Consider the following 20,618-nt stretch of genomic DNA (forward strand, 5'->3'; position numbering starts at 1 on the left):
CGCCGCAACTATTGAGCCTGTGCTCTAGAGCCCGTGAGCCACAACTATTGAGCCCGTGTGCTGCAACTATTGAAGCCCACATGCCTAGAGCCCGTGCTCCACAACAACAGAAGCCACTACAATGAGGAGCCTGCACACCACAATGAAGAGTAGCCCCCGCTCTCAGCAACTAGAGAAAGCCCGTGTGCAGCAATGAAGACCCAACACAGCCAATAAATAAATAAAATTAATTTTAAAAAAAGTTATTTGTTTAAAAAAAAAATCTTTGTAAAGAATTACCTACCTTGTGTCTTTAATTTTCTCTATTGTTCTTCCCTTTTCTATTTCATTGATTTCTGCTCTTTATTATTTCCACAGTTCTGCTTACTTTGAGTTTATTCTGCTCTTTTTTCTAATTTCCTAAGGTGGAAACTTAGATTACCAACTTGAGACCTGCATCCCACAAAGTTTTATATGCTGCATTTTCATTTTTGTTCATTTCAAAACATTTTCTAATTTCCCTTGCAATGTCCTCCTTAACCCATGTATTATTTAGAAGTGTGCAGTTTAACTTCTGAGTGTTTGGAAATTTTACGGCCATCTCCCTCTTGTTGGTATCTAGTTTAATTCCGTCAAGGTCAGAGAACATACGTTATATGACTTCATTTCTTCTAAATTTGTTAATGTTTACTTCCTGATGTTGGATATGGTCTGTCTTGGTGAATGTTTCATGTGCACTTGGGGGAGAAAAAGGGGTATTTTGGACAGAATGTTCAGTAAATGTCAATTAGGACCAGTTGAGTGATGGCAGTCTCGATTCTTTTACACTCTTTCTGGTTTTCTGTTTACTTGTTCTATTGATTACTGAGACAGGAATGTTGAAGTATCCAATTAACACTGTGGATTTGTGTACCTCTCCTTTCAATTCTGTTACTTTTTGTTTCATGTATTTGAAGCTTTGTTGTTAGGTTCAAACATACTTAGGATTGTTATGTCTTCATGGTGAATTGACCCTTTTATCACTACGCAGTGTCTCTCTTTATCATTCTTAATTTTTTGAAGTCTATTTTGTCTGGCGTTAATATAACCAGCTTTTTTAAAAGTAGTATTTGCATGATCTTTTTACGTCTTTTTACTTTTAACCTAAAGTAGGTTTCCTGTAGAAAGCATGTAGTCGGGTCTTTATTTATATATCCAATTTGTCTCTCAATTGGTGTTTGTAGGCCCAAAATATTGATATTTGGATTTAGGGCTACCATTTTATTGTTTTCTGTTTGTCCTTTCTGTTTTTCATTCCTCTGTTTCCCTTTTCCTGCCTTCTTTCAAATTATTAATATTTTTAAGTGTTCCACATTAATTTTGTATAGTTGTTTTAGAGGTTGCACTAGGGATTATAATATGCTTAACTTTTCATAATCTACTTAAGTTAATATCTTACTACTCATTGCTATTCATTATGGGAAATGTATTAGTTTTCTCTTTCTCAAACTACCACACACTTAGTGGCTTCAAACAACACCTATTTATTACCTCACAATTTCTGTAGGTCAGAAGTCTGGCTGGGCTTTACTGAGTCTCCTGCCTAAGGTCTTACAAGGCCTAAATCAAGGCGTTTCATAAGGCTGAAATCACGTGTGTTTTTTACTGGAGGCTCTGGGGAAGAGTCTGCTTTCAAGCTGATTGAGATTGTTGGCTGAATTCAGTTCCTTGTAGTTGAAAAGGACCCCATTTCCGTACTAAGTATCATCTGGGGGCTGCTCTGTCCGCCGGGAAGCTGCCCACATTGCTCTTAATGCTTTCCTGGGGACCCCTCCAACAACAGCGGGCTGAGTCCCTCTCACGCTTTGCATACCTCTGACTCTTCCCTCCGTTGCATCTCTGAATCCAGCCAGAGAAAAATCTCTGCTTTTAAGCATTCATGTGATCAGACTAGGCCCACCCAATAATCTAGATAGTCTGGATTTTAAAGTCTGTAACCTCAATTACATCTGCAAAGTCTCTTTTATCGTGTAAAGTAACGACCACATTTTCCAGGGAACAGCATTGGGCAGAGGTGGACATTCAGCTTTTCACAGATAATTTCTACTGATGTATCTTCAAGTTCACAGACTTTCCTCTGTCATTCTTCTACTAAGGCCATCCAATATATTTTCAAAGTTGGTTTTAATGTATTTTCTTAAAATTTTTTTATTTGGTTATTTTCTGTATCTTCTATTTCTCTGCTGAGACTTTCTATCGTTTCATTTCTAAGGTCTTTTTCTGATAATTCCAACATTTGGGGCATCTCTGTGTTTAGACTTTCTTGGTTCTTTGTCTGTAGAGTACTTTTGTATTGTATCCTGGGCATTTTGAATATTATATCATGAGACTCTAGGTCTTGGGTAAATCCTGTGGAAAATGTTGTCTTTGTTTTAGGAGCCATTTGATCCATTTAGGATCAGTTCTGGTCTGCCCCGTGTGCGCTGTGAAAAACAAGACACCAGGCCCCAAATGGAGTCACTTATGCTAAGCCCCACATCACCAAACTGAGACTTAACTACATACAGTTTCAGCTCTCCCAGAAATGGAATATTAAACCAGTCAGTCAGGAATCTCCTGATCAGCACTAGTTAGGTAATCTGCCTGCTAGACCCCTGCCATCCCCTAAAGGAAGGTAACCTTGCAATAACCAATGCGATTTTCTGCCTGGAATAACTTCCTCATTCCTGCTCCCTTCTGCCTATAGAAGTCTTTCATTTTGTACAGCTCCTCAGAGCTCTTTCTATTTGTCAGATTGGCCACTGCCCAATTCATGAATCTCTGAATAAAGCCAGTAAGATTTCTTAAATTTACTCAGTTGATTTTGTTTTTCAACAGGGCCATAGTTTAATTATCAATTTTCAGAACTTTTGCAATGTAAGTCAAACCTGTCCTAAGCTTGTGCCACCCAGGGCTCAGTCTGAAATCTGGGTGGTCTACATAGTAGTTTCATTCTCGAAGTCATGGGAATACTATTTAGGGTCAGCTCCATGCATGTGAATCCTATGGGATCCATTTCTCAAGCTTCCTCCTCCCCACGATTTCTCCCACACTCTCCAGTTTTCAAGACCACCCTTCCCACCTTGTCTTCCAGCTAGAAACCAGGGCTTTTAGTCTCCCTGCTCTCCTGCCTACATCCTGTGACCGGTTCTGCTCTGGGACCAGGCGACAGGATGAAGAGAGAACAAAAAGCAAGAGGATTCCTCCCCACTACACACACCTTTCAAGCCACAGTACTTTTGGTCAGACAAAAGGATTCCCCTCCGAGTTATAGGTGCTTTCCCGGCTTCCACTGCTCCTGCCACTGCTGCCGCCCAGTTTCAACTTCAATATGAGGCTTGCCCAGGGATAGGACTATACGAGAAAAGAACAAAAAAAAAAAAAGAGAGAGAGAGAGATTTCCCTCAGTCTTTCTGTGCTGAAGAGGCATTCCTTCCCACTCCTCAGACCAGAAAGACAGGGCAGCTTTTGGAGTTCTTCCTTTCCATGTCCACTGCACAGTTCCAGGATTCACACTGCCCCTGAGACGAGGCCAGCAGATACAGGAGCAAAAAGCAAAATGGGAGACTCGCCACCAGACTGTTTATACTCCAAGTTCTGGTTCCCTTTCCCAGTCCACCTGCTACCATCTCTTTTTCAGAGTCCTCAAGAGAGCTGCTTCCTATAATCTGTCCAGGGTTTTTAGTTTTATTCAGTGGGAGAGACAGACTACACTTCTTACTCTTAGTCAGAACTGGAGCCCTAAGAAATGTATGTTTAAAAATACACACTCAGGGCTTCCTAGGTGGCGCAGTGGTTAAGAATCCGCCTGCCAATGCAGAGGTCACGGGTTCGATCCCAGCTCCAGGAAGATCCCACATGCTGCGGAGCAACTAAGCCCGTGCGCCAAAAAAAAAAAAAAAAAACACACTCATTCTTGGAAAAAGGAAAATAAATACGGTCCATCTACAATACTATCCTCAAGCAGTAACCAAGTCAACACTTTGGTATTATGGTATATTTCCTTCTTTCTATGCATTTTTCTGTCCATAGTTGAGAAAATATAATTTTGGACCCTCCTTTTAAAATTACTCTTTCAATATTCAGATTTGCATGTGGCAGGACCAGGATTTCGCATCCTAAGTGGGAGAAGTTGAGGTTAAGACGTTTCGAGAGGCTCCAAGTCCTTTTCCCAGACAGTCTACTCTGTTCCTCCAGACTCAGAGTGGAAAGGCTGGATCTTAGTTCCCCGACCAGGGATGGAACCTGTGCCCCCTGCAGTGGAAGCACGGAGTCCTAACCACTGGAATTCCCATCATGTTGGAGTTTTAATGCAATCCTGTAAGAGGGGAGAATGAAATGGCCCTTACAGCCCAACAGCCTGGCTTGGAGCAGAGGTTCCAAGCCTCCGATTTCGTGAACCTTTAACTTTCCTACTCCAGAAGTACAGAATCCCTTTCTTTCTTCGTGATGAATTAAAGTCAATTAAATTTGGTGTGAGACCTTTCTGTGATGTTCATAATACCCTGTCAGGTAAACAGGCACACGCTGGTGGCCCTGGAGATTTCCCTGAATGACCTCTCTGTTGAGGTGGTGATCTCATTACTGATCTAGGGACAGGTAGCTCTTCACCCTGAAGCACACAGTCCTGCTTACCTACCTAGGATGCTGAGTCCAGATGCCCTAAGAATCCATCAACCTCCACCTCTGGACGGAGGACCTCCGTCACCCAGGAAGGAGCTTGGGATGAGAGCTGAGAGGTGTGGATTCTCATTCTGCTTTGTGACTGCAGGCAGACCCTGGAGTTTTTCTGGAATTCTGCCTGTAAAAGGGGAGTCACCATGCCATCTGGGGTGGCCATAAGAACGTGCCCCACAGGCTTGGATTACAGGAAGGGCCCCGCCATGACACTCTGAACTCCATCACCACGTTTATGCTGAGACTAGACTTCCCTCACGCTCCTTCTAGCCAATTCCCGGCCGTAACAGCGGTACTAAGGCAGGCACAGTCCTGGGAGACATGCACTCTTCTGATTGGCTTCCTTGCTGACAGTTGCGTGGTCAAGAATCCTTCCCCCCAGGCTTCCCTCCCTGTCTCCTCCACTTGCATCAGTCTGATGGCTCGCTCTCCCAGCCTTCCCAGCCCCCTTCCCATTGTCTCGCACAAATGTTTGCCCTCATAAAATCCTTGCACTGTTAATCCCATCTTGGTGCTTTCTTCTCAGAGGACCTGGACGAATACACCATCCATCCCCCCTCTCAGAGGTGCCAGGAGACACTCAAAAGCAGAAAGCTTTAAACGCACATAAAAGCCTCTTACCACAAATCTTTCTAGACTTCCCTTGGAAAAATATCCATAATGCCTTTCCCCCGAAGAAAAAAATGTCTTCCTGACTGAGCTGGGGGACACCTGGCAGACACCTCCCTGGGAGCCTGGGCCGGACCCCGCATACCCCTGCAACGTCACACCCTGGCTCTGTTCTTCACAACAGAGTGAGGAGCAAGGAAGGGCGGGCAGGACCCCAAGTATTAGGAGATGAAGACCTCGCCCTGCTGCTCCCTCTTTGTGCAAGATCACGGCTGTGGTCTGAATGTTGTGTCTCCCTAAAATTCATATGTTGAGACCTAATGCCCGAGGTGATAGTATTGGGAGGTGAGGCCTTTGGGAGGTAATTAGGTGATGAGGTCATGAGAGTGGATCCCTCATGAATGGGATTAGTGCCTTTATAAATGAAGTCTGTGACACAGAAGAGGGCCCTTGCCCAACCATGCTGGCACCCTGATCTCAGACTCCCAGCCCCCAGAACTGTGAGCAGTAAATTTCCGTTTTTTATCAGCCACCCAGTCTATGGCATTTTGTGACAGTAGCCCAATGGACTACGGCCATCTCTTTGGGCTTTGGTATTCTATATGAATGAGGGTTGAACTAGATCTGTGGTTTTCACCTGGGAAACTTGGCAGAGGTGTGAGGTGTTCCTGGTTCATCTAGGACAATTCTGCTTTGGCTTATTTGATATTGGGCTCCAGCATAAGAAGCATGGTCAAGGGTTCTTCCACCAAAGAAAGTTTAAACTTATAAAGAGGAGTGCCCAGCCCAGGCAGCAGTTACTGCTGGGCCAGAATCTACCTAGCTGGGATGCTGGCAGTGTTTAGAGAAGCAGGGAGGAGGCACGTGAGGGTTGTGGCAGTCAGGAGGGGCAGAAGGAGGCCTCGTACTGGAAGGCTCTATCAGGCCCAGGGGCGGGGGTGGCCTCATAGAGCTGGAGAAGTCACAGGGAGTGGGCTTGGAAACATCAGAGAACCAGAGCTTCACCTACCAGACCCAGGAGCCCAGGCCTTCTCCTTGTCTGCAGTGGGGAGCCGAAGAAGAAGCCTCCAGCCGTCACAGAGACGGGCATTCGCCAAGTGCCTGCTGTGGGCCAGGACTGTATAGTACTGTGTCAGGAAGGATGCAGAAGTGTGGCTGACAGGATCCCACCTGGAACAGGAAGCTCCCAGTTTCATCCCCCCTGGCCCCAGGCTGTGTCCTCGCTCAATAACTACACAAGCATTCACTGATGCGGTAGCCAGCCTCGGAGGTGGCCTCAGTGACCCCCTCCGCCTGGTGCATGCCCTTGTGTAGTCAAGGTGGGAGGGCCCACATTGAATAGGGTTGTCTTGTCGTAACCAATAAGACGTCAGAAGTGACAGTAATTCGAATTAAACAATAAATATAGATATTGGAGAAATGAGTGTGACTTTGGAAATTGGATCAAAAAGGATGTGGCTTCTTGCTCTCTTGAATCACTCACTCTGGTGGAAACCAACTACCATGTCATGAGGACATTCAAGGAGCCCTGTGGAAGGGCCCACATGGCAAGGAACTCCTGCCGACAGCCAAGTGAATGACATCCTAGAAGGGGACCCGCCAGCCACAGTCAAGCCTTCGTATGACTGCAGCCCTGGCTGACATTTGACTGCAACCTCATGAGACACCCTGGTCCAGAACTATTCCACTCAGCCTCTCCCAAATGCCTGAGCCACAGAAACTGTGACATAACTTATAGTCATTGCTCTAAGCCATAATGTTTGGGGATAACTTGTTACCTCAGATCAGTACAACTGATGCTACTCTGCACCACGTCTAAGACACGTCCCCACTGTCATCTGCTCAACGGGCCACAACAATTGATCTTCCCTGGTCTCCCTGCCTCCTGTCCCAAGCCCCTTCAATTTCTCCTCCACGTAGGATCCAGACCAAACTGAAGGACCATTATCAAAAAAAACCCATTTATTGTTCCATCATGGTCCTTGCCTGCTCAAAACCTTCCACATCTCTCCACTGTGTTTTGTGTTATTTCCTGGAAGTATTTACAACTGAATAGGAAGAGCGTGATGGTGGAGTTCCTGGCATCCCTGAGCTGATCTGGGAGCAGAGCAGGGAGCAAGAGTCCTTGTTTGCCCTGGCCCCCTGGAATGACAATCCAAGGCCCCCCTGGGGAGGGTGGGAGGGGCCCCCTGGCAGCTGGGGCTGAGACAAGGCAGCAGCTTTGTTCTGAATCCACAATGGCAGGATGCCCAGCACAGACCCAGCTTCCTCCAAGGCAGGGCAAGGGGGGTGGGAGCTGAGGCAAGAGCATGCCCTGGGGCCCTTGATGTGCAGGGGAAACCTCGGGCTGGCGCAGCAAGAGAAGCCTTGAGAGAGGAACCAGGAGGCGTCTGCTAACATGGCTCGAGAACCTGGTAGGTTTGCGAAATAAAATTCGTATCTTATGGCAAGACAAGAGAAACCTAAACATAAAAAACTTGTTCTCTGCCTCTTGGCCTCCCCTCTCCCTGCCACTGTGCATTGTGTATCTGCCTTTATGCATCGACCAAACCTCCCCCATTGGCAGAAATGCCTGTTCAACAATAAAGAGCAACATTTTCCCAGCATCTAGGCAACTCCTTAAAAGATAACACTCCTTTTGATCTTGTAAGGGGTCACCCACCACAATGATGCTTAGATCTGAATTATGTAACCTGTCAATAATATGCCATTTGATGTACAGCCCTCTGTCTCAAAAAAGAAATTACATAACTGTGCCTTGACTTCTAACAGGCAGAACAGTTCTCAGAGCTTTCTGAGGTGATCTTCCCAGCTCATAATCCTCAAATTGGCTCGAATAAAATTTTCCATTTCTTTCTTAGACTGACTGATTAAGTTTTCATCGACAGGTTTCAGGCACTATTGCTAAGCACTTGCCACGCATTAGCCCCTGCAGCCTCCCAGAGCCAGATGGGGTGAGGCTCTGCTGCTGCCTCCACTTCACACACAGAGGCACAGGCGGGGAAGACCCCCGCCCAGGGTCACACAGCTCAGACACGCCAGGGCTGGGGTTTGAACCCAGGTCCAAGCCCTGCTCTTGCCTGGTGTTCTCTCCCACCTACTCCATCCGCATCAGGCTCCATGCTGGTGCTGGGGTGAGCAGACAGCGCAGCCATACACCAGTTCTGAGAGTGGGATGTGCTCAGAGCCCTGCCTGGAGAGGTGCAGGGAGTTGGGGTGACCTTTGTGGTTCTCAGTCCAGCTTGGCGTGGGGTGGGGCGGAGGTGGGGAAATGCCCCCAGGGAAAGTGACATCTGTTACCCAGAGAAGGCTTCCCAGCAGGGACTGGGTACAAAGAGGGAGGCTGGGACTTCCTAGGTGGCGCAGTGGTTAAGAATCCACCTGCCAATGCAGGGGACACGGGTTCGAGCCCTGCTCTGGGAAGATTCCACATGCCATGGAGCAACTAAGCCCGTGAGCCACAACTACTGAGCCCATGTGCCACAACTACTGAAGCCCACAGGCCTAGAGCCTGTGCTCCACACAAGAGAAGCCACTACAATGAGGAGCCCGAGCACCACAATGAAGAGTAGCCCCCGCTCGCAGCAACTAGAGAAAGCCCGTGTGCAGCAACAAAGACCCAACACAGCCAATAAATAATTAAATAAATTAATTAAAAAAAAAAAAAGAGGGAGGCTGGGGGGTGAAGTGACTCACCCAAGGCAACAGAACAAGAAGCAGAGTCCAGAGGGCCATCAGTGGGCATCACCTGCTAAGCCCATCCCTGTGAGGCTCCCTGTGAAGCCGGCAGAGACCAGACAGGTCAGACGGGCAAGACGGGGCAGGACCCAGGCTTTCTGACTCCCGGGCCAGTGCCCACTTGTGTCCACTGTGCCCATTGCTGGGAGGAGTGATAGCCAGGGCTTTAACTGTGACCTTGAGGGAATCACCTTCATGCTGGATGGTCCCCAAGTCAAGCACAGCTCCAATGCCCACCTGCCCCGCTCCCACCACCACCAGGGGCTGGCTTTGATCAGACGGGAGGCTCACTCTGAAGCCAAGCATTCCTGGGGCCCGGGAGTCAGGACCAGGGCGCTGCAGGAGGCTCTTGCTATGGCAGGGGACTCCTTGGATGGGGAAGGGTCCTGAGGACCAAGGAGGCCCTGCCCACCTGGAGCCATCCGTCCTCTGTCCCGTCTGGCCAAGCCTGAGCCTGGAGCCTGGAGGTATCCAGGCTGCACCGGGACAGGGCTGGGCCCATGGCATCTCTGAGTCACAGGGAGGGTGGGTGGGGAATGACTCAGCCTAGGCCCACTTCCCCTCCGCAAGGCGGGCCTGGGCGGAGGCCAGAGCCAGGAAACCCTGTGTCTGTCCTGCCCAGGCCAGGTGCCTCCCAGGCCCTCGCCAGCCCCACCCCCAGCCTGGGGCTGACCCTCCAGGCAGCCTCCATGAATTCTGGCTACGTGAAGGAATACAAGACTCCTCCCTGAGTCCCAGGCCCCCTAGATCCCAGCCCTGGCCTGATCTAGCTCCCATCCTCCCATTTTCCAGATGAACCTAGAGCCTCAGAAAGAGTGGATGACCAGCCCAAGACAGGGACCGAGCCTGCTGGCCCCATCATCCCCTCTCCCCCGCTGGCCCTGCCCACCAGGCTCCTCACTTGAATCCTCTCCACGGGGATCATCAGCCTATCTTGCAGATATGGAAACCGAGGCCGAGAGGGGAGGTACCCACCCCAGGAACACAGTGAGGCACGCAGAGCAGAATTAGGCCCCAGGTCTCTGTTACCCAGGCAGGGACCTTACGGTTTTTAACAGGCGGCCCCCAGTGGAAGCAGGAGGGTGGTGGGACTTAAGTGCTTACAGCCACGGGAAGGATGAGACGAGATGCAGCTGCGTCAGGCCAGCCCTCCAGCACCCCCACCCCCACGCCGTGCTCCTTCTTCCATGGAGCCACGCGATTCCTTGCCCTCTGAGCCCACAGCCCTGGGCACGGCCACGCATCCAGGTCCTTCCTTCCTCAGGCTTCTCTGGTTTTTCTTTTAGAGGAGAGTTGCATCTTTTCACCCCCAGGCAAGTGTTTAGCCATAAGAGAGAAGCAGATGTAGGATGAGGACAGAGGACTAGCACATGCGGAGGCTCTGGTGGGCGCGCTTGGCATCAGGGGGGGCCTGATGGAAGCGGGCTCGGATGAAAGGTGGAGCCCAAGGAGGGGAGAGGGGAGAGGAGCCTGGTGAGGCCATGTGGTCTGGGACAGGAAGCTCTGACCTTGTCCCAAGAGCCGTGTGGAGCCACAGAGAGCATGTGTTTTAGGAGATTCCCCCGGGGGCTGCGGGAAGATGGCGTGCAGGGGCCAGAGCACAGGGCTGGAGTGCGGGCCTGGCCAGGCCCTGGTGAGGAAGGGAGGGGGTCCTCGTCTCCGTGTGGGCAGCTGGCGGCCAGTGGGTCCACTGCTTTCCCTGTATTTCCCTGGCTGCCACCCCGAGGAATGACACAGGTGTACAAGCAAAAATAGTTTATTTGAGGACGGAAGACCCAAAATTGGGGGGCCCAGGGCTGAGGCCACAGCAGCTGCCTGGAGTTGGCACAAATGACCCCAGCTCCCTAGGGAAGCCCAGGAGCAAAGAAACCCTTCCCTGGGCCCCCTAGCTGCCTCCCCCACCTCCTGGAGGAAGGATTGTGCCACCGCCAAGAACCATCATCACCACCATCATCTTCATCATTAGAACACGGTGAGGTTTTCAAAGTTTGGCCAGCAATTTTCCACACAGTAGTTGATACTAATCATAATAATGACTCTGACTAGCACCGTGACTGTGCCGGGCTTGGACCCACCATCCAGTGGTGAGTGGGGTCTGTGATGAGGACAGGCGGGCAGGGACAGGAGGTGGGTCTCCCTGGGAGTCCCCACTCCAGCCTCCAAGGTGGCCCTGCAGGAAGACCCATCTCCCCCTACAGCCCCAGTGGCTGCCCGCTCTCCACGTTTCCCATGGCCACTGGCCAAGGCTGGATTCAGGCCGGGCAGTCCCAGGTGGTCCCTATGCTCCCTCAGGTCTCAGAGACCCTTGCCAGGCTGGTCCCTCCGCCAGAAGCCCTGGCGGGCAGCCCACAAGGCCACAAACTCACAGTTGTGGTAAAGGAACATTCCTGAAAGGGTGAGCGCAATGCCCACGTAGCTGAGGGTGCTGAGGCGGCTGCCAAACAGGAGCCGGGACAGCACGAGGTTGCCCACGACAGTGAGGTTGCCCAGGACGTGGACAGTGAGGGCCGAGGTGAGGGCCAGCAGGGAGAAGCTGGCCAGGTTGTAGAGCACGGACAGGAGGCAGCTGAGCAGGATACAGGCCCAGAGGCGGGAGTCGGTGGGGGCGGGGGGCGGTGCCACACCAGCCTCCAGCACCAGGGCCGCGCCTGCCAGCAGGCAGAAGCTGGGCAGCGAGGTGGCGTACAGCAGGGTCACCGCGTCCAGCCTCTCCTCCTGCAGCAGGGCACCTGTAACCAGGACAGCAGCCATCAGCACCCGGCGCGAGACAACCCCCACGAGGCCAACCTGGCACGACCTCCTCGGCCCATCCTCCAGGAAGCCTGCCTGCCCCAACCCCTCGGGCAGAATTAGCGGCTCCTGCTCTGTAACATGAGGTCAAGAATCTGGAGTCAGACCGCCTGACTGGTGACCCGGGTCACCTCCTGACCAGCTGTGACCTGCCACGTTAACCTCTGTAGACCTAGGTTTCCTCACCTGCAAAGTCGGAGGATGATAAAATCTTAAATATGCAGGATTGTTGTACAGATTAAAATAGATAGTGTACAGAAAGCCCTTAAAAGGTAAGTGCTCAGTAAATGTAAAAAGATAAGACCACAGTTACCTACTCCTCTCACAGGCTAATCAGCTTGTGATAGCCTACCAATCAATAAAAATAAAAATAAAAAATCCACGAGGGCTCCCCAGGCCCTGGAGAAAATCATCCTGGGCTCTTAACCAGCTTTGAAGGCTCCGAGCCAAGCAACCCCAACCCAGCTTTCTTGGCTTCAGCCCTTCTGGCACCCCCGGCCCCACAGTGCAGCTCCCACACCAGAGCAGGCACAGGCCACCAGCAGGCCCAGCTCTGCCACTTACTAGCTATGTGGCCTTTACATTAAAAAAGACAGAGTTTGAAAAATAATAAAGACTGTTTGAGTCAAATGTTCGATCACTTATGACCACTGGGATGACAGGGAACAACAAGAAGCTCATTGTTTGCTCCCGGCTGTCACTGTTTATCGCCGATATTTAGTATCCTTCGCTTACCTACGCTGGGGCTTGTCAAGATGCATCCAGGACACAGAGGAAACCTTAGGCTTTGCAAGGAAAGAGGGGATGCTCTGCCCTGCCCATGTGTGCCTGTGTGCGTGTGTGTGGGTGTACACGTGTTACCACCCAGCTGGTTCACAAAAGCAGCGGTGCCCATCATAAAATCACACCCGGCTCAGATGGAACGATAGCACTTGCAGGAAGGCAACGATGGTTTGGGGCCTTCTCCAAGTTTTCGTGGAGAGAGATGAGTAACAGCTCCCCATCCCCTCCCAGGGCTCTCTGGGCCTCTATGCATTTTCTGACACACACTTTCCAAAGAGCCTCTTACTCACAGGCTATGCTTAGAATAGGAAATCTTATTTCTCTCTCGATTTCATTCTGATGTTGTGGCTTTGTTCTCTAGGCAACAGTCCCTCTGTTGTGCATTTCTAGAAATGAACAGATAACTGGAATGCCTCCTGTTCATCTGCTCCAAATTTAGCACTGTTCCAAGCTGCCCATGGTCAGAGTGTTAAAGGTGCGATCACTGAAAGGCGTTTAGCATTTCAGGTGAACTTCATTCACCTTTGGCGAATTTCACCCTCTAAGAGGCGGCCAGGCAGAAAGGTTCTAACCTCCCCATCTTGCCCCTTGCACCTGTTATGCATCCCACCCAGCCCTCCGCCTCCCCCCACTGCAGCCCAGGGAAAGAGCAGGGGTCCTCTGCCAGAGGCCACCCACCTCACCCGGGGCCCCCAAATGCCAGCGTGTCATCCTGCTTCCCCAGCGACCCCTCCTCTGTCAGCTTCCCCCAAACCCTGCATTTCAACCTCTCCTCCTCTAAAGGCATTTTTGCTTAGGCACCTGAACACGCCAAGCTTCAGCCACATGCAGACAAATGTCCTCTAGACCCTATTCCGCTGGCTTCTGGCTTATCCCGTCTCTGCTCCATCACGAGCTGTGTGATATCACACAAGTCGCCCTCTCTCTATGCCTGTCCCTTCGTGGGAGCATGGCAAGGTGACAACACGCCCCTCACGGGAGCATGTGAGGTGCTGAGCCCAGGGCCTGATGCCCAGAGGCAACTGCTGGCCACAGCAGCTGTCACCATACCCCACGCGCCGCCCCTGCTGGCTGAAACCTGCGCCCTGGCAAGACCTGCTTCCTGCTCCCAGAACGCCCTTTCCTGCTCTGGCCGTGTGAAGAGCTAGGCGCAGCATGGGCACGTAGTGAGGACTCAGAAAGCGTCTGCCATTGCTATTACATTATTGTCACCATCGCTGCCTGCCTCCTCCCCCAGGCAGCCTTCTCTGGTCTCCCCTAGAAGTAGCCGCCCAACCACAGCTGTTCCCACCCTGGCTCTAGTACATCTCTCCCACCTCATGATCTCTACTTCTCCCCACCAGCCCGAGAGCTCAGCAGACAGGGATGGGGTCAGGCTGTTCCCTGATGCAGGTGGGTATAGCTGAGGACAAGTCTCAGCATGCTGGCACCCCCTTCCCAGCCTTTCTGTGAGTGGGAAGGTGGCATCACTCCTCTCCCCATGCAGTCCCCCAGGTCTGCAACTGACCCAGGAAGGAGGAAAGCTGCTGGACCTGCCCATGGCTGCTGGGCACTCCTCTTCCTGGACTTTCATCCTCTGCTCCCATGGAGTCTGCCCTCAGGAAAGAAGCTGGTGTTAGCCATTCACACTCTAGTCTGAATTTGGTCCTGATGACTTTCCTGGGAAGTCTGGCAGTAGCAACCTTCTCTTGTCCAAAACCCATCTCACACCCCTTGTCTCTAGTCTGTTCCTCCCTAGCTCTGCTGGGCTCCCATCTCTGTTGGTGGGAGCTTCCTAAGCTCCCTCCTAAGCACCCTGAGCCAAGAAGCTTAACCAGCCTGCCAATTCTGCCATCAGACCATTAATAAATCCACCACTTAAGGGGTACCTTACCTGTGCCAGGCCCCAAGCCATGTGCTAGGGACATGGAGCTGCCCCAAAGCCAGGCCATGTCCTCTCAGAGCTCCTGTCTCGTGGGAGGCAGACAGGTAACCAAGTGGCTACAACACAAGGCATGTGGAGTCCTGATGGGGGAAGCAGAGGGTTCTACAGGAGCCTGGAGCAAGCATTCAACCCACCTCACGGGCAGGCAGGGGACAAGGAGGGAGCTGGCAGAGCCGAAGACTAGCCTGACGCCAGGCACCTGCCACCCCATGTCTGTGTGCCTGAGGCCTGGTGGCCATTGCCTGTCCTGCAGGCTAGGGGCTCCTCCTGGGTGAGCAGTGCTGCGCCTCAGCAAGTGTGGTGTGAGCCTTGAGGCTGGGGCCTTCCCAGGGCAGGGCACAAGGTCAAGTTTCCCACTGACTCATGCCCAGAGCTCAGGCCCCAGCTCTCAAGTAACCTGAAGGCAAAAATAGAACTGGGCTTTGGCCCCGCCTCAGGGCCCTGGAGGATGGGGACAGGGCCTCTGGGTCCTGGCTCCAAAGATTCCAGGGCAGAGCTGAGCTCTGACTTCAGTTTTCCCTGGCTGCAGGCTGCCCTAACCCCAGCCTAGTGCCCTTGGAGCACCCCCTTCCCTCGCCCAGGCCTGGGTCACAGGATCTCAGAGCTGCAAGGGAGGGAGAGCAAGAAAGCCCTGGGACTCTTATCAACCTGACCTCCTTCACCAAACAGATGGGGGGACCGAGGCACAGACAAGATGCAGATCAGCCCAAGGTCGCCCAGGAAGTACGAGCCCAGGTGTGGCTGGAACCCAGCCCTCCCCACCCTGGGCGGGTGCCCTTGGGTTAAGGCAGAGAGAAGGTGGCGGCTGTGACTCAAAAGACCCTCAGTAGGACAGACAGGAAGGTGGTCTCCTCCCTCAGGCACGGTGATTTAGTAGGGTCTAGGCCTGGAGCCTCCTCCCTACCCTCTGCTCAGCGCCCCCAACCCCCTTTCATCAAAGCTGAGGTCCAGAGTCACATGGACCAGGATTCCAGTCCTTATGAGCTGTGTGACTCTGGGCAAATCATGACTCTCTCTGGGTCTCAGTTCCATCATCTGTAAAATGGGGATGAAGTTGGTGGTTGCCATGACGATTCAAGGTCAACACCTAGCATGGGGCCTGTTACACTGCAGCTCCCAGTAAATACCTGCCCTTCTCAGACTTAGCAAAACCCCTTGACTTCCAAATCCCAGCTCACGGCCTTGCCCTCTTTCTCTTTCCCCAGTCCCCACTATCAGGCCTCCCTCTGGGTCCACAGCCTTATGCCACATCATTCAGACAGCATGGAGTCTGCCTCCCTGGGTTCAAATCTTGCCTCCGCTCTTCACATGGCCCAGGGCAAGCCCCTCTACCTGTCAAATGGGGACAATATAGTGACTTCCTTGATCAGGTATGGAGATCCAGGTATGGAGATGCAGGCTTGACAAAACATGGACCACAGCGGTTAGGGCTTGCGGGGAAAATAAAAACAAACAAAAAAAACAAACATGGACCACAGATCTATGGCAGCAACTGGACTAAATACTGGTTTGAGCCTCTAGAGCCTAAGTTCGGGGCCTGGAACTCATTGAGCAGTTGGCCCTTTCTGAGCCTCAGTTTCTGACTTCCCAAGCTGTGCGCCTGAGTTTCTTCATCTGTAAAATGGGATAACGGCCATACCCCCTCACAGGGCCAACCTGGCCACACTCCTACCCCGACCCCCACCTCCTCAACCGGTGACCTGGGTACTCACTCTGCTGAACGGACTTGAAGCCACGGAGGCAGGTGGCCACCAGCAGGAAACCACAGCCAGCCGGGGGTGTCCGGAGCTCTCCAGCCAGGCTGCAGGCCGCCCCCAGGCAGAGCGGGCCCATGGCCGCGAACTGCAGTGGGTGGTGGCGCCGGCCGAGCAGCAGCGCCGACAGGGCCAGCGTGATCAGCGGCGTGGTGGTGGCGGCCAGCTGCGCCAGGTCCAGGGGCACAGCGCTCAGGCCCACGTTGCCACAGGCCATCGAGGCGCCGAAGGTGAGGCTGAGCAGCAGCACTTGGCGGCGGGTGCGTCCGGGCATGGGGCGCCGCGCCCCCCGGTGGCATGCCAGCGCGGCTGCCAGCATGTGCAGCGCGGAGAGCAGCAGAGGCCGCCTGAAGCCGTGCACCGTGAAAATCCACTTGTTGAGGCTCGACATGCCGGCTCCCGCCAGCAGCCACACCAGTGCTGCCACGGCCACCAGGGCCCGGCCAGGCCGTCGTAGGGCCTGCGGGGTGTCAGGGGGCCACTCGGGGGACCCGGCCCACCGAGCACCGCCAGCCACCGCCACTGCCTCAGCTGAGGTCATCCTGCCGTCATGGTGCTCCCGCGGGCAGCGGCACATCCGTACCAGTGGGGCAGGAGGCCGGCTCCCCAGTGACCAGCTGTGGGCCACCAGAGAGCCCCACTTTGGATCCTCCCCAGTCTCAGACAGGTGAGGGCACCGCTTCTTGTGCCGGGCCTGCGGCAGCCGAGGTCCAGCAGCTGTGCTGTGTCCGGGCTCAAGCAGGGCAGAGCCAAGGTCCCTACTGCTGGGATGCCAGGCTCTCTGGTGCTCAAGCCTGGCCTAGCAAGCGCCGGGCACCTTTGCTCCGTGCCAGGCGAAATCACCACTCTTGTCCCCTCCTAGTGTCCACGCTATGCTTAGATGGAATCCTCCATCCCTATTCTCTTCGGGTCCTCCTGCGTGTTCAGGCCAGGCCTGGAAGGACGATGCGGGCTCCCGCGCCCGGTGGGGCCGGTGGTCCCGGTGGTCGGGCTCGCTGCCTCCGACAGTGCCCAGACCCTGCGGCGGGCTGACGCGCCGGCCCGCGTTCCGGCCGGGGTCAGACGGCGAGCTCGGCTCAGCTCGGCTCCGGCAGGGCCTGCGTTCCAGCTCCGGCTCCCGGCGGCTCTGGCTGCGGCGGCGGCTCCAGCCGGGCTCGGGCCGAGAGCGAGGCTCGGCGCTCTAGGCCCCGCCTCCGCGGCCGCCCCTCGCGCCCCACCCGAAAAATTGGGCTGAGCCCCGGGCGCCACCTCCGGCCAGGCCCCGCCCCCGGAGCCGCGAGGGATGTCTCGCCCCTCCCCCACGCCGCCGGCTCGCAGCTCCTCCTCCATCAGCCAGGCGTTCCCTCCGTCAGCAGAACCCCACCCCCATCCCGCCCCAAGGTGGAGTGGCCAACCTGTCTGTCCCTCCTCCCCACACCGGTGGGGGACCAGGCCCCTCCCCACCCAGCGCCAAGGCAAGCCACCCACAGAGATGAACACGGGGAGGGTTACCCTGGGGTGTCTTTCTGAAGGAGCCTGACAAAAAACCCTAGCCTCTCAGGAGATTCCATCTTCAAGGATACCCTCCCTCCAGGAAACCTCATCCTAGGATCAGTCTCGGGACCACCCAATCTCTGGCCACAGTTATCCCGTGGGACCTCAGTATCCAGAAGAGTTGGACCAGGGGGCCCCTTAATGCCCCTCCCTAACCCCTGCCCCTCCTCCCTCTCCCAGCCCGGGGCGGACTCCCTCTAGGCAGGGAAGCTGAATCACCAAGGCCACCCACAGCTGCGGAAGCAGGGTCCGGCGGCCAGCATCTCTTCCTGGACAGCTGCCCCTGTCCCATCCCCTGGGCACTCAGAGCTGACTCATAGCTGAACTTCCTGGGGTCCACCCTCTGCCCCCACCCCTGGCAGGACAAAGCCCTAGGTAGGCTGGGAGCCAAAGCAGCTGCCACTAAGCCTTTGCCCCTGTCTGGGTCTTGGCTTTCCCATCAGAACAGAAGGTAACTCTCTGAGCTCGGGGTTGGGTGATGGAGATTCCAGGCTGGGCCCTGGCCTCTCTGAGCTCTGGAGTCCAAGTGTGCAAGAAGCATGGGTGCCCATTGCCAGCTGTAAGCCTCTTTCCTGACGTCCAGCTTCCTGGATGTCCTGCCCACTGGGACACAGTTCACCCCTAGCCTGTCTGACCAGCAAGTCCTTGATGACAGCAACCTGTCTGGAGGAACAAGACCTCAAAGGGGAACCACTTAGCTCGGTCTATGGCGTCCTCTGGTGGTCAGAATACAGAATGGCTGCAAGTGTCCCCTAATTCCCATCACAGTCCTTGGACTGGGATTAAAGCGCCCCAGCCTCACTGCTGATTCAGACCTGCTGAATAAGATATTCTCTGGTGGGCCCAGGGATGTGAATTTTTTCCCATTTGCCTCTGGTGGTTCTGACATCCGCAGAAGCCTGCAAATCACTGCTGAATAGTCCAAATTGTAGGGCAGGAGATTTCCAGGTGAAGGACCAAAATATGTAGGTATTTAGACAGGGTTTCTCCAGGAGGGGGTGTGGGAGGGAAACTGAGCCAACCAAGGGGACAGCTCCCCTTGCTCCACATTTCCTGAAGAGGCAGAATCAGGGCCCCTAAGGGTTACATTGTTTTTGAGATTTTGTCAGTTTTCCAGTAAGCTTCCTTTAATTAAAAAAGACAGCAATGAATTTAAACATGGTAAACGCGCCCCCTGATCTCCTCAGAGCTGAGCTAGTGGGGAGTGGTAGACAGTGTCTACACCTCCTGCAAGACTGCTACAAAGCACTCCCACCTGCCCTGCCTGGTGAGGGGTGGGCTATGAGCAATGAGGATTAACCAAGATGAGGCCCGGGCAGGCCTTGGTGGGAGGCAGAGAGCTGTACACCCTGGGGTGGGGGTGGGGGTGGGGGTGGGAGGGGGTGGGGGAGGCTGAGGGCAGAGCCCAAAGCAGGGGTCATGCCTCGTGAGTGGTGGTGGGGGATTCAGACCAGGTCTGTCTGGCTCTCGAGCCCCGGTTTTTAACCTGCCTTGAGCTGCAGGCAGCAAGGCTCTCCACAGGATACCCCCTTGTGGGAGAATGGGGGCAGGGGTGGGCCCCCAGCTGCTGCAGGAAGCAGGTGACTGGGGGCAGGGGAGGGGACCCTGGGAGGCATCAGGAGGGAAGGAGAACCCACTTCCAGCAGCTGGGCTGCAGAGGCTGTGGGATGCAGGTCTGTCCTCTTGTCACTGCACGTCCCTAGACCAGTCACTTCACTGCAGGGCCTCCGTCTCCCCATCGGCAATCTACGGTGAGCTCACAGGCATGAATGTAAACCAAGGCACCACCCCTCAGCTGTGATTTAGGAAACAGGCCGCGCGAGGGGACAGGGCTGGTCTGGAGTCACATAGCTCAAAATGTGGGCCAGACGCACACCTGGGCCCCCGTCCCCAGGGAGGGCCTGGGCTTATCAGACTTTTCCTGTGGACAGGACTGTCCTCCCACCCACGCCCCTTCTTGAGGTCCCTGCTGATGGAGCTAGACTAGACACCTGACCCAGTGCCCAGAGGCGGGCTGTGCCAGTCAGACCCCTCTCCAGGCTTTGGGACACAGGCTAAGGAAGTAAGGGGCTGGGGAATTGAACGGGAAGGTGGCAGAGTCACTTCAGGGCCACTTTCAGAGGAAGCTGACGGAGGGGGAGGACATGGAGAGGGCCTGAGGGTAGTGGAGGGACGGAGCCCAGAGGCCCAACTTCCATTTCCCTCCCGCCCTCGGCTGCTCTTGAAATGGTGCACTGAGTCTTTTCAGAAAATATCCTTTTTTCCGGCCACCCTGTGCAGCATGTGGGATCTTAGTTCCCTGACCAGGGATCAAACCCGCGCCCCCTGCAGTGGTAGCAGGGAGTCCTAACCACTATACCACTGGAGAAGTCCCTCAGCAAATATCCTTTGATTTGAGCAGGATTCAGTAGCTCCCTGCTCCTCAGAGCCAAACACACCCCGACTAAGACAGTCCCTCCGGAGGGAGGATCACAACCAGACAGTGGACGCTGAAAGCCCAGTACAGGGGTGCTCCCTTCAGTTATGTCCACCCTCTCCCTAGCCTGGCCTGGGACCTGCCACAGCCAGCCTGCCCTATATGGGAGGGACCCTGGAGGGGCAAGGGCTGGGGTCAATGCGCGGGAACCTTGGCTCTGACACCCCCAGGCTGTGTGACCTGAGGGACGCCGCAGGCCTCTCTGAGCCTCCACCCGTCTGTGAAGGAGAGGGTCACAGGGCAGGTCCTGAATCCCCTCTACTGTGCCCTTGGCTGAGATTAAGGAAGGACAGGTGAACAAGCACTCTGGGGATGTGGGCGCAGATATTTCACCTTA

The 20,618-nt window shown here is 54.0% G+C and overlaps 1 protein-coding gene across 7 annotated transcripts in view; it reads right to left on the minus strand.

Moving 5' to 3' along the window:
- Positions 1 to 16,852, minus strand: part of SLC35E4 (solute carrier family 35 member E4) — a 28,718-nt gene extending 11,866 nt beyond the window's left edge. The window contains exons 1-3 of one of the 7 annotated variants that reach the window (XM_057744134.1): positions 16,231 to 16,852; positions 14,102 to 14,185; positions 10,770 to 11,750 (exon numbers count right to left, since the gene is read on the minus strand). In XM_057744134.1, the coding sequence (XP_057600117.1) occupies positions 11,317 to 11,750; positions 14,102 to 14,185; positions 16,231 to 16,849 (1,137 nt within the window). In that variant the 5' untranslated portion in view covers positions 16,850 to 16,852 and the 3' untranslated portion in view covers positions 10,770 to 11,316. Of the gene's footprint in view, positions 1 to 3,217; positions 3,352 to 10,761; positions 11,751 to 14,101; positions 14,191 to 14,467; positions 14,599 to 16,230 lie in introns of those variants that run through there. The other 6 variants (XM_057744136.1, XM_057744139.1, XM_057744137.1 and 3 more) reach the window with 6 other exon arrangements.
- Between the last annotated feature and the right edge of the window lie 3,766 nt (positions 16,853 to 20,618).

Source organism: Hippopotamus amphibius, chromosome 8 (genome assembly GCF_030028045.1).
Source record: "Hippopotamus amphibius kiboko isolate mHipAmp2 chromosome 8, mHipAmp2.hap2, whole genome shotgun sequence".
Lineage (NCBI taxonomy): Eukaryota > Metazoa > Chordata > Mammalia > Artiodactyla > Hippopotamidae > Hippopotamus > Hippopotamus amphibius.